The sequence below is a fragment of the Bactrocera tryoni genome, chromosome 2 (assembly GCF_016617805.1).
Source record: "Bactrocera tryoni isolate S06 chromosome 2, CSIRO_BtryS06_freeze2, whole genome shotgun sequence".
Classification (NCBI taxonomy): Eukaryota; Metazoa; Arthropoda; class Insecta; order Diptera; family Tephritidae; genus Bactrocera; species Bactrocera tryoni.
In genome coordinates, this window is record NC_052500.1 from 76898600 (window position 1) to 76911172 (window position 12573).

Genomic DNA, 12573 nt, shown 5'->3' on the forward strand with positions numbered 1-12573 from the left:
AGAATGAGAAATGTAAAACAAACAAATACAACAACAGCAACTAAGAGGACTCACAATGTATATAACTAACAACGGCATCGGTTAGGCCATGTCGCGAGATGGTCGTCAATATTTCCGCTGCGTTTTTACGCCAAACAATATTATGCGTCGGACACGGCGACGTGATGGCCGAGAAGAGCAGCGTCAGATCGTCCATGCGCGCCAACTCCTCCGCCGGATAGGGATACGAGCAGAGCTTAACCAGCAGCTGTACAAAGACCTTTTGCAGCAGCGTGCGACGCTCGAAGGCGTTAAAGTCGCTCGCCGACTCGCCAATGCCCGGCGGCGGATCGTCCTCCACAACGGGCAGATCGAAGAACAAATACAGACATTTGACGAGCGTAGACGGCACGGCGGCTGCTGTCATCACCTGTGTATTAGACAACAAAAAAATAGTTTAATTATTGTCATAAAAAGCAAAAAAGTCGCTGGAAGTAAATAACAGGAAATGCAAGAGATCTGGTGTTTCTTCAAGCTGCTCGAAGTGCTGCTGGGCATTACGTGCCTCACATTTCACGTGCTCGGCTTTCTGCACACCGAACCGCTACCGCACAATCTCTTCTACTGCGGCACATTTGCCAGCTTCACGGTGTACGCAGCCTTCGGCATACTCAACAACTTGTGTGGACATGGTCGCACCGCTGCCATCGAAGCCATAACCACAACAGTGGGCGCTGTAATGCATTTCGCTGCCTCTTTGCTTTCCATGTATCATGCGGAGCAAGACTTTCATTTAATGTTTCTCACCGATACGGAGGAGCCGAGACATCACTACTTTTTCTATTGTAAGGCGCAAAGTATTGCCGCGCTCGCCACGGGCGGCATGTATATGTTGCATGCGACATACGCTTACGATGCTGGTTTCATACGCTTGAAGCGTGAGTTGCGTAGCGGGGTCTCCAGTGATCAGGAGACCGAAGATGAGGAATCGGTGCAACGTTTTCGAACGCATATTGAGATGTTTGTGTTTGGCAAGAGGGTTCATAAGAAATTGTTGCGCTTCAAGTGGTTCCAAAAACTAGCCACGAAGCCATGATTGAAGTTTTTGAACTTGAAAAGCTTTAAAAAGTGTCGGAAAATTCAAAGCTTTTAATCTCAGAACAATATTATTGTTTTTGTATAATCGCACAACAGACCAATAAATGCCGAATGTGAGAATTATGTTTTTTAAGTGAACTTATATATAAAAGAGCAGCCTTTTCCAGCCTAGAAAAATAAGCGAAAGTGGTTGGTCTTGTGGAGATCGAGAACAAGACAAAGTATCTGGAGGCCACACAATAAGAATCCTCGGGCCTTAGGAACTACATACATCACTCTTGGGAGCTATAAATTTGAAAAAATAAAGGACGTTCTCGGAACCAGCTTTAATTCCACCAACAATCTAAGCCTAGAGTTCAAGCACAGAATAACTCATGCGAAACAGCTGCTATTTTGGGATCGGTAGGCAAATGTCGTTCTATTTTATGGCGTAGATCATGCACGATGCCCAACTGAGACGAGAAATCACTTGACGCATTCGTGAGAACTGTTTTCCGTCAGGTCTTTGGAGCCTACCGCGTGATGAATATCGAAGAAAATGGAACCCTGAACTGTATGAGCTCTGCGGCGACATGGATACAGTTAAGCGTATAAAAACTCAACGAATGCCCCGGTTAAGCCATGTCGTACGCATGAAAGATGATGCTCCAGCGAAAAGAAGACAAGTCTTCAAAAGGGCATTCATTGAAAGAACCATGTGCATAAGAATCTGTCTCCACTTGGGATGTATAAGCGACATGTCTTCGTAGAGGATTCCAAAGAAACAAGTATTTAGTCCTCTTTCGGACCAAAGAAGAAATATGTAAGAAAGATAGTGGAAGGACCAAGTGCATAAGAATCTGTCTACTCTTGGAATGTATAAGCGACATGTCTTCGTAAAGGATTCCAAAGAGACAAGTATTTAGTCCTCTTTCGGAAAGGATTAATTTGCTACAAGATCGGATCAACTTCATTCTCTAATTTAATGAAAGGTCGCTCTTGTCATAAAAGTCTTAATACCACACAAATGATAGCGAGGGTTTCTACTGCGATTACTTCATAGTAACACTTTCGGAAAGAGATATTCGAATGAATATAGACTTCCGTTAATCATAGCTCTATATTAACTGGAACGCTTCGAAACGGTCTTCTAAGAAGGAAAAATGGCTTTACTCAAAGGACGATAGTTCATGAAAGTTTGGTCTCTGGAGGGTTAGGCTTAAAATCCCCAAAATACTCCTTTTGACATTGACAGACGGAGTGTCTTTAGGACTTTCATTTATACTATCTTTGATGATGAGTTTAGGAATATTTCTTTTTTCGGTTATTTTATGTTTGGAGATTAAAGTTTTGGCGGTATTGATCCTCTCTGGTCTCTGAAACAGTGCGGCACTGGATCGGATATACTATTAATTTCAAACTGGTCACATAGACATACACGATTTTTTCCGAACAAAGTATAGCGGTTTACTTACAACTATCAACTTCAGGCTTTCAGGGTCATAACCATCTTATAGGCATATAATAGATCTTTACGTCCGCAGAAGTCCTCAGAATTCCGAATTGATATAGATTAAAAAAAAAAATCGCGCTACCAGCGGGCATTACCTGTATCAACGACACATCGCCGTTGGCCAACAAATTCAATGTGGACAGCAACATCCAGCCGCTGCTCGTCTCCTCCGTCGTTTCGATTTCCAAAAACTTAACAATCGCTATTGACGCCGCCTCGGTGCTCTGATTGGAGGCACGTTTCCGTATCTCGCTGACCATCAGACGTGAAACTTGCTGACAAAAGGCCACCACATCCCAGAACTTTTCGCTCATATCCGCGGCCGGGCATGTGCTGAAGACCTGTGTGTGGGAGCAGCATGGCACAAAAGAAAAGAAATGAAAGAAGAAAATTGTATTCAGTTAGTTTGGCTAAAAATAACTTTTCGACACGCGTCTCGATACCTTGCAAAATAACGGCAGCATCTGATACAGCTTCATGTCCCGTTCGTGCTCGCTGAGCGCCTCCTTCGGATGTGTGTACTCGTTGAAGAGCTGCTTTAGTGTGTGTAAACTGATTTGTATGCGTGCATCTGTGGCGGCGGTTATCTCATCGCCGACACGTGCACCGCCTGCGTTGCTGCTGCCCGTTATATTGCCATTAGCGGTGGCACCTGCCGCACCGGCTGTGGGTAAGCCACCCGCGGCACTGTTATTGCCACGTAATTTACGCATCACGTTCATGGTTGACGCTTAACGGTCGGATCGTCGGACACGTGTGTGCGTGTGTGTGGTTTTTGTGGTGTTTTTCTGTGGCTTCAACTCCGTATGCGGAGCAACCGCAGCCACCGCTCACACCACAACGTCTTTGCGGTCGATTTTGCTCCCGTGCGTGGAAGTTTCTGTATTCGTGTGTATGCGGGAGCACCTTCGGCTGTGGAATGAAACCTTTCGTTGATATTAATGGTTATTGATTGTTTGGTTTTAGTTTGCCTGCGGACACCAAATGTAATCTGAGAAAGAGAAGAAATGGCATATGTGTTGTTGTAGAAAGGATATATCACAGGCGCGTTTACCAGTTTAAAATATATTTCGTGGAGTTTTCAAGCACTTAGTCACCCATATTTTCCCCTAAGCAAATAATAATTGCATGGACTTAGCTGCAAGCACAAGTTTCCACTCCACAAACTCTACATTCGTGCTTTTCATACAAACTGCAGGACTCACTCCCAGCGGATTAAAGTTAAATGTGTGTGAAAATACAAAAATAAAGCAATAAAAATAAAAGTAAATTATATACTACCATCTCTTGTGTACATATGGTATTTTACCCTCATAGCGCTGTCAATATTTACTATCGCGAATAAAATCAAAAAGCAGGCGAAATACCAAGTTAATACTCTTGTGGCGAACCGCGTTCGTGGCAAAGTCACCAACACGAGAAGCCAAGCGAGTTCATGGAGAATGATATTGATTTCAATATAATGAAATGAGATTTGGTCTTTTTCATAAAGCAATATGCTGAAAGCGAAAACAAAAGAGATAAATAAGAATGGTCTGAAAGCATTTTTGTCCCACAAAAAAGTATAATTTAAGAGCAAGTATGGCATGTTTTTTTATTACAATACGATATCAGTCACATGCATTATATGAAATCATGAGGAATTTTTCATCATGTTAGTAACTGTTTATTGTGGAACTCAATCAAAATAGTTCCAAATGTTTTTTTCTACTTTAATACGATATCAGTTATAGTCAATGTAGGACGTTTTGAAAAAGTTTGCATTACGTAAATAACTGTATAATGTGGAACTTAATCAGAATCGTTCCACATGTGAGTTGTTTAATTCAATACGATATCAGTCCCATCCGTTGTATGAAATCATAAGGAATTTTACATAATATTATTAACTGTATAATGTGGAACTTAGTCAAATCCGATCCACATATTATTTTTTTGTTATAGTACGATATCAGTGATAAGCATTGTACAAAATTTTGAAAAATTTTACAATATGTTAATAACTGTATCAAGTGGAACTTATTCACAAGAGTTCCACATGTGTTTTTTCCAAATGTTTTTAACAAAATTCTATTAAAAGTACAAAAATTTGAAATTTGTCGTATCAACATCATCATTTTGTGGCTAAAAATCTACTAATATTGCCAGCTGCCATAACAATTTGCAACTTGCAGCAACCAGCTCTGCGCATAACTCGTTATGTTTTGTATAATACAAATACTTAGTAGTATTTGAAGGCAATTTGCAAGTTTGCATGCTTGTGTGCGTTTCTTCATAACTGAGACTTTTCGCCGCTATCACCAGCAGCAATCTCGTGCTCAATCGATCTGGTCCAAAGTGTCTGTTTTACAGGTATTGAACGTTATACATATGTCGGATGAATACACAGCTTCGTTAGCCTCTTCAATTGAAACCGAAGTTTTCAGATTACAAAATTATTCTTCCTCTGTCTAAGTTCTTGTTTTCTTAAAAATACCGGGATACCGGAAATTTTCATTACTGGAACTGTTTAAAGTGACTATGCCTTCTATAGACATTCCAAAAAGCCGAGTAATCTGAGTGTAAAACTTCAGCTTCGAGGTTATTTCAGAAACAGTCTGACTTTATAACCGACTAAAGGAGTGTCATCAAAAGCGGGCTCTCATCCGAGACTGTTTTCTTCCTTTCGTAGTGTATTTTAGGTACCGGGTCCCAAACTTCTCACTTTAGCTCGCCTTCAAACGGATGTTTTTGGCTGCCTGGAGGATACTTGTTCTAAGACCGGAAGTTGTGAGCTGCTTGAGCTACATATATGTAAAATAATCGTTGCCTGGCCATTTCCACGTGAAAGGCGTTCAAAGAACTTTAATCACTTGCTTGAACTTCTTGACATGACTCCATCCTTTGACAGCACGAAAAGGAGCTGCCTTTATGCCGCTGTGTCTGCATTTGGTATCCCCGCAAAACTAATACAGCTGTGTAAACCGATGTTGAGCAATACCAAAAGCTCCGTCAGGATTGGGAATGACCTTTTCTAGCCGTTCGATACTAAACGAGGTTTCAGACAAGGCGACTACCTAACGAGCGACTTTTTGAATCTACCGCTGGTGAAAATAATTCGAGCTGCAACGCTGAATCGAGAGGTAAACTATTTTTATAAGAGTGCTGGATTGATATTGTTGACCTCAACAACTGGACTTTAGCTCTGCTTTCTCCAAACTGGATAAGGCAGGGAAGCAAATGGGTCTGGTAGTGAACGAGGGCAAGACAAAATATCTCCGATCATCAAACAAATAGTTGACTTAGCTCCAACGTCACTGTTGACAGTCATAACTTGGAAGTCGTAACAATGGCAGTTAAAGTCTCTAGTTCGGCATAGAAGGCTAACTGCAGCCAATTTCCAAATTCTGGCATACTAAATCAGACAGCAAAGACCATCTAAGTCCCTTTGAGGAATCGGAAGGTTTTCTAGGTATCAGGAACGGTCCTTAGTACTACCTAAGTGTCATGTCAACAGAACTCTTGAATACCGTTATATAATACCACTGGCTTGATAGTCTAGCGCTTTGCTTATATAATAGCATAATCAACTTCAAGCCCGCAGGCTCTAAAGCCACCAACTACTAGTTACAGTCGTGCTGAGTAATCTTATCACAAGCCTGACTGCATGTAATGACTTTAATATGTTAATTTTCCAGACGACAAACATATGCGTTACCCCTGAAACGGCGACTAAATTACGCTGTGACATGACGTCTGCGTTGTTTGCGTGCCTGTGACGTGAGCGAGTAAATTGATTTAAGCCAAGGCGGCTCTCATACCCACAACTTAGTACTTATGTATGTACATAAGCTCTAGTTAAACATATTTCAAATAAATATGTATGTATATGTGTCTGTGTGTATGAAAAGTGGTCTCATGTGTAACTTGATTAAGTCTAAATTAATTACTCTCAATGTGTGCACTGCATTCGCTGCACAAAGTTCCAATAAATTGTATGTTTTTCTACACAGTAATTGTGGTTATGGCAAGCTGTTGGACTTGGCAGAAAAGCTGCGTAATAAATTGAGTTACATTTCTCATAACCAAAGTACAAAGATCACCATATGAATATGTTTTAAAAATAAACTTGACCTTTTTGGACAAAAAGAAGTTAGATCTACTTGCAAGTTAGAAAAAAGTTTGAGACTTGAATAACTGTTGGCCTCAACGTAGTACTTGAGAAGAAAAGCTTAGACAAGTACTAAACATATTTTACAGAATTTTATATTTCTTAATAATGTGTGATTAATTTGAAAAATTTTGGATTCATTTCATCCTGTAGCCGATCTCTAGGAAGATCTTCGATGGCTATAAGGAAGACTTTTCTTTTTGAAAATTCCTTTGATACTGTAGCTGACCTCCAGAAAGACCTTCGAGAAAGGTGCGTGGCGATGAGCAAGACTTAACTGTTAAAAAATTCCTTTGATCCAGTATCCGATCTCCAGGAGAACATTCGAAAAAAGTTCTGTGCCGCTGAGGAAGGTTTTTTTGCATAAAATGATATCAAATCCAAAAACATAGACATTAATTATTGCTATAGACTAATAGCCTTAGAAAGATGCCAAAATTTACTGCCTACAGATCAAACTTGATCTGTCAGCAACTGACAGCGAAGTTACGACCAAATGAGGAAATCATCCCTATAAACAAGGGACTATATCAAATACTTAGCAAGCTTCCTTTCAACACAATATCACAGACAGGGACCAACGTATTGTCTTTACGGATGGGATCAAACTTGCTAACCGAGTGTGAGGTGATGTTTTTTCAGCAAAATTAGATACAAAAATTGCATTACCAGACCCCTGCAGTGTCTTTCAAACGGAGATCTCTGTAATTAAAGAAAGCCTTCTTGTTCGGACAAAGAGTGTGCATACAACAAAAAAATGTGTTTACAACGGGGTTTTCAATAAGAGCGCTACATTCGATGCTATCATGGATAGAACTCGATTTCTTTTGCAAGGGCGCCACAGGAAAGCTTGCAGAAATCCAGACGCTAAACCCAATTTTCGACTGTTTTCAAGCATAAATCTGCCGACACTGCTGTTCGATATTCGTACGAAGTTCATCAATCGTCGCTGGCTTGTTGGCATAGACCATAGACTCGACGTAGCCAAATCGCACGACCAAGGCGGCCGATTGACTGGACCATTTCGTGAGATAATACGTTCACCAAACTTGGTTTTCAGTAAATTGATTGTGACATTCATTGTGCGGCTTGTGGCGACGTCTTCTTCGAACCAAATATTGTCCAGGGCCATATCATTCAAAAATATTCGGTTATCATTGCACGGTAGCGACTTCCATGCACAGTAACGTGCCGGTCTTGATCATCACGGAAGAAGTACAATCCAATGATGCCGCCGCGGCCCATTAGCCGCACCAAATCGTAATTTTTGCGTAATGCAATGGTGACTCAATAGTGCTCTTAAAGTTGAGGCCACTGACTCCGAGTTTCGGTACAAATTTTTATTAATTTCAACTCTTTTTTGAGGTAGTAAATATTTCGATGATGCAATGGCAAGTCTTACTGAAGAGAAATATCAAAAGAGCGGGAAAAATATGGCGTCGTTTGCTGTTCCTATCGGTATTTTTGTAGCATCCCTATGAAAAAACCTTTTATATACAGCGGCTTTGAAATCAATACCGGGTCGTAAGGTTTCATTGAATATAGAGAAATAATGTTTTGATCTTTCAGTGTATCCAATATCAAACTCCACGATAAACTTGGAAAGGCTTCAAGGACCAGTGATATTCCTGGCAAATGAGAAGCAGATGAACTAGCCTGAACAGACACTACCCTAGAGTTAGACCAGTGCGATGAAGACGGAATATGTATGCCTCGGGCTACTTGTAGATAAAATTAAAACTATTTTACAAATAAGATTTCCCCGAAACTACTCGTCGGTTCAACTTCAAATTTTTATAGAATACTTTGAAATATATTATACATATTTATGTACATTCTATGAAAAAGCAAAAAAAAGAACAACTTTTTGAAACTCACAAGTAACTACCAAGCTAAATCCACCGTGAAGAAACGCAGTAGAGCATAAAGTTGGCCCACAGAGTGCAAATTCTAGCACTTCTTAATTGTAGCCAACCAAAACTCCAATTCCACATATACGTTCCACAAACTGGGAAATAATTACCTTTCCGCACCGCTTCGATTACTCAATATAACGGCATACCTGCCAGCTTAAGCTTCCTCTTCTTCTTCATTTTTCTGCAATTAACTTTACTACTGCCCCACTGATCGACAGCTGTTGCTCAAGCCACAGCGCTTGTTGTTGCACTGCACACGAGCTTAGTGGGTGTCGTTGGCGTATACGAAACAGTATGACCATTGCAAACGATTGTGTGCGAAGAAAACAATTGTTTGTTAATTATGCCACAAAGACGGGATTGCATAGGCGCTGAGTCAGTCTTCACAATGCGCTGCCAACTTTGGATGAGAAAACAAAAGCTTGTAATTGCGATGGAGGAGTTAAGGGGATTTGATTTTCTTATACCCTCAACGGGGCTTATGAAGTTTGACACGAAGTTTGAAATACCTAGAAGGAAATGTAGAAGACCTTACGAATGTATGTACGTACATACTCATATACATCAGTGATCAGCGTGACGACCTGAGTCCATTTAGCCGGTGCGTCAGTATATACGCGAACTAACCCCTTAGTTTTAGACATATGGGACTGAAATTTTGCACACGTCCGTTTCTTTCAAAGAAGCTATTTATTTGTTGGAATCATCGATATCGCTTCACTATAGCATATAGCTGCAATAGAAACTGACCAGTCGGACTCTAGTGCTTGTATGGAAAACTTTTTTATTTTATGATATATCTTCACGAAAATTGGTCTGAGTGATTATACAAGGCAATTGTACATTATTTGAAGAAATCTTGCAAATTGAACTATTATAGCATATAGTTCCCATACAAACTGATCGATCTAAATAAAGTGCTAAAAAACTTTTTTATCTGACGAGATATCTTCAAGAAATCCGGCATGAATTATTATCTGAGGCAAAGATACAATCTCTGAAGGAATGGTTCAGTTTGGATCACTATAGCATATATGTAACTGTCATACAAAGGAACCGATTAAAATCAAATTCTTATATGGAAGCTTTCGTATTTGGGAAGAGTAGTACAGTGTTGGTGCAAACGAAGTTTTTGTTGTGGTCTTTTGTCGTGCGTAATAAAAATGATCAGATCGTATCAGAAATCAGACAATTACTACTTACGGGAATATTCTAAATTCGAGTAAAGCATTTAACATTGTACTGCAATTTATAGGAAAATTTAGTTTGAAGTCAGAACAGGTGAGAAAATTTACTATACAATTTTACTCATCTGTTCTGTCTCATTCTCGTTTTGTCTCCCTCTAGCTCCATTTTTTCGATATTTTCTCTTTCTCACTATCTCTTTCTCTCGCCTTTCCATATCTCTTTCTGCCTTTCCATATCCCCCTCTCTATCACACTCTTTTTCTTTCTATACTTTAAAAGTGAAGGGAACTACATAAGTTTTACCTGATAATATCCGCCAGACAGCTATGCACGAGCATATCTTCTTCAGCCACCCATAAAGGCTTTTCTCATGGCATTTCCGCATTGAAAATCATTTTATGCAATTCAAGCCGCCCAAAGTTCACACGAGTACTGTGCACTGCATGTGCATGTCATAACTGAAATTGTCATAAAATAATGGCCTGATTAAAATTATTCCCAACGACAAGAAGTTGCATTTAGTTATTATTGGAACCCACACTCCACCAAGCGCCTTAATACTCTTTTTCGTTGCCTTCTTTCTGCTGTCAAGAAAATTGAATTTATAAAATTCACGTGCTTCATTATATTTACATATTATGTGTACCTACAAACACTGTTTATATAGTGAATTCGTTATTGTTGGTGACATAGTAGGTACTGTTACATAAGTTACCTACTTCGCCAGCGGAAGTGGCGCAACCAAGCGGAGTGGGAAACTCTGTTTGTGTGTTTGTGTTCACGATTATGTACACAGATATTTTTGTATGATAGCAAACGAAAGCACTTTTATCTAACGGTAGAGCAAAGAAAATGAGTTTGTGAATTCTATTGTTTGACATTTTCTACACGAATGCGGATCCATTATGTTGAGAGCATTATAGATAGAGTTATGTCGGACTTTCGCACTCCGGTGTTCATAACTGCACTTTCAAAAGTATATATGGTAGATCGATATAATTTGGTTCACAGCAACTTTATTATAAGGCCTAGTAAAAATATAAAATTTGCATTAAATTTAAGGTATAAGGCCTTAGCATAGTTAAAATTATACTATTCAAGTCGAATATAACTATACTGTTTTGTCGATAACTTTTTGGCATTTAAAAGGGAATTTCATAATGGCACTCTCATAGAAACCCTCGTGCCTAATGGCAAAAAACTGAGATAGTTGATTTTCACAAGTTTCGCTTGAGGCGAATTTTTAGCCTATAATGTAAAATAGGTGGTTAAAGACCTTCTAACCAAGTTTCGACAGCTTCAAGCGAGTTACAATCGCTGTGGTGCCGTGAAATGGTTTCAGATTTTGATATCCACCCAAGCTCCCGTTGCTTTCAGCAAATCACTATCGAAATGTGAGATCTGACGTTGTTTGTTTCTTCCTGACCATCAATCCTTGCTTGTCCATTGTTTGCGCCGCCTCACCGCTCGCCCGCGACCGTTTTCGCTTGACTTTATCATAAGCGAGCCACATTTCGTCAAAATTAACTATTCTCAACCCAAATGTATAAATTTTATTGCGATTCAATAGCTACTCGTAGATAGAAATTTAGTACATGAGGTATTTTTGAATGTAGTTCCCATATATTGAACTACTTTTTGTATTCAGCCTCATTTAAATGATTTCAAACGGTTTTTGTGTCATATCTACATAGGTCGTTGGTGATCGAAACAGTGCTTACATGACGATAGGAATCTCAGAGTTCCATTGTTTTATCGATATTTTCGACATTTGGCTTTCCAGAACATATTTTTGACATAAAAATTAGCGGAACGGAATCAATGAAACCGAGATTGGACATGCTTGGCTGTTACAGAACCAGGATCAAGAACTATTCATCGTTTTCCACTTTATCGAAGAAAACTGTAAAATATGGACTGTTTTCTTGCTAGTGTCTACTTTTGACGCTCAAACAATACCGAGTCAAGTAATTACAAAACCGTCTGAGTAGTTTTTTCAGTACAAACGTCATATAGTGTATTTGATCGCACGTATGCAATTCGAGGTATAAGTAGATTCCTGAAGATTTCTATTAGAAAAATTATGGATTTAGTTTCAGTAGACTTATACTAACCTAATTTTTCGAATACATAATAGTGCCTTTTTTTTGCTTCAATTCCTCATTAGTAGTGACCTTCTATGAGAACTGGAACTTGATTTCTGTTTTTGGTATTGTAGAAAATCTTTCTAGGACTGTGGACATACATTTTTCTTCGAATTCTTTGTAGAAAGTCTCAAAGGGGCGCTTCAAATACATTTTTAACTGGAAAATCATTCAAACAATTATTGAAAGAAGAGAGCATAGGGAAAGGGGAGTTGCTAAAACACGCGTTGGGAGTTTTGTTACCACGTCCAGTACGCAGTGAAGAAATTATAGTAGCCATAGCAGAGAGTGTACACGAAGACCGTGGAGAGTCGATTCGACGCCGTCTGTAGCAACTCGGACTGACGCATGGAACGACTTGGTGCATTTTACGTCGAGACCTTAAATTGAAAGTATACAAAAGCTTGTGCAAGAACTGTGCAAAACCTGAAGCCTCTCGACCTTCCCAAGCGATATCGCTTTGCTTTATGGGCTCTTGAAAAGTTTCAAGAAGATTCGATGTTTTCGAGCCAAATTTTGTCCAGCTTTGAGGCTTATTTCTGGCTCTATGGGTATGTATTTATGCCACATTTGGCACGAAGAGCTACTTAAAAAGATTCAAGAGCTG

The 12573-nt window shown here is 39.6% G+C and overlaps 2 protein-coding genes across 4 annotated transcripts in view; one reads left to right on the plus strand and one right to left on the minus strand.

The window, feature by feature from the left end:
- Positions 1–12573, minus strand: part of LOC120767627 (WD repeat and FYVE domain-containing protein 3) — a 45093-nt gene that overhangs the window by 17456 nt on the left and 15064 nt on the right. The window contains exons 1-4 of one of the 3 annotated variants that reach the window (XM_040093786.1): positions 3624–3663; positions 3013–3560; positions 2665–2910; positions 55–409 (exon numbers count right to left, since the gene is read on the minus strand). In XM_040093786.1, coding sequence (XP_039949720.1) covers positions 55–409; positions 2665–2910; positions 3013–3291 — 880 coding nt within the window. In that variant the 5' untranslated portion in view covers positions 3292–3560; positions 3624–3663. Of the gene's footprint in view, positions 1–54; positions 410–2664; positions 2911–3012; positions 3561–3623; positions 3664–12573 lie in introns of those variants that run through there. The other 2 variants (XM_040093787.1, XM_040093785.1) reach the window with 2 other exon arrangements.
- Positions 488–1075, plus strand: LOC120767628. The gene has a single exon (XM_040093788.1). It carries the CDS (start codon positions 488–490, stop codon positions 1073–1075), a length of 588 nt encoding a protein of 195 aa, XP_039949722.1.

What these genes read in the sequence shown, in the direction of transcription:
- LOC120767628 (XM_040093788.1), top strand. Translation starts at nt 488, where the DNA reads ATGCAAGAGATCTGGTGTTTCTTCAAGCTGCTCGAAGTGCTGCTGGGC.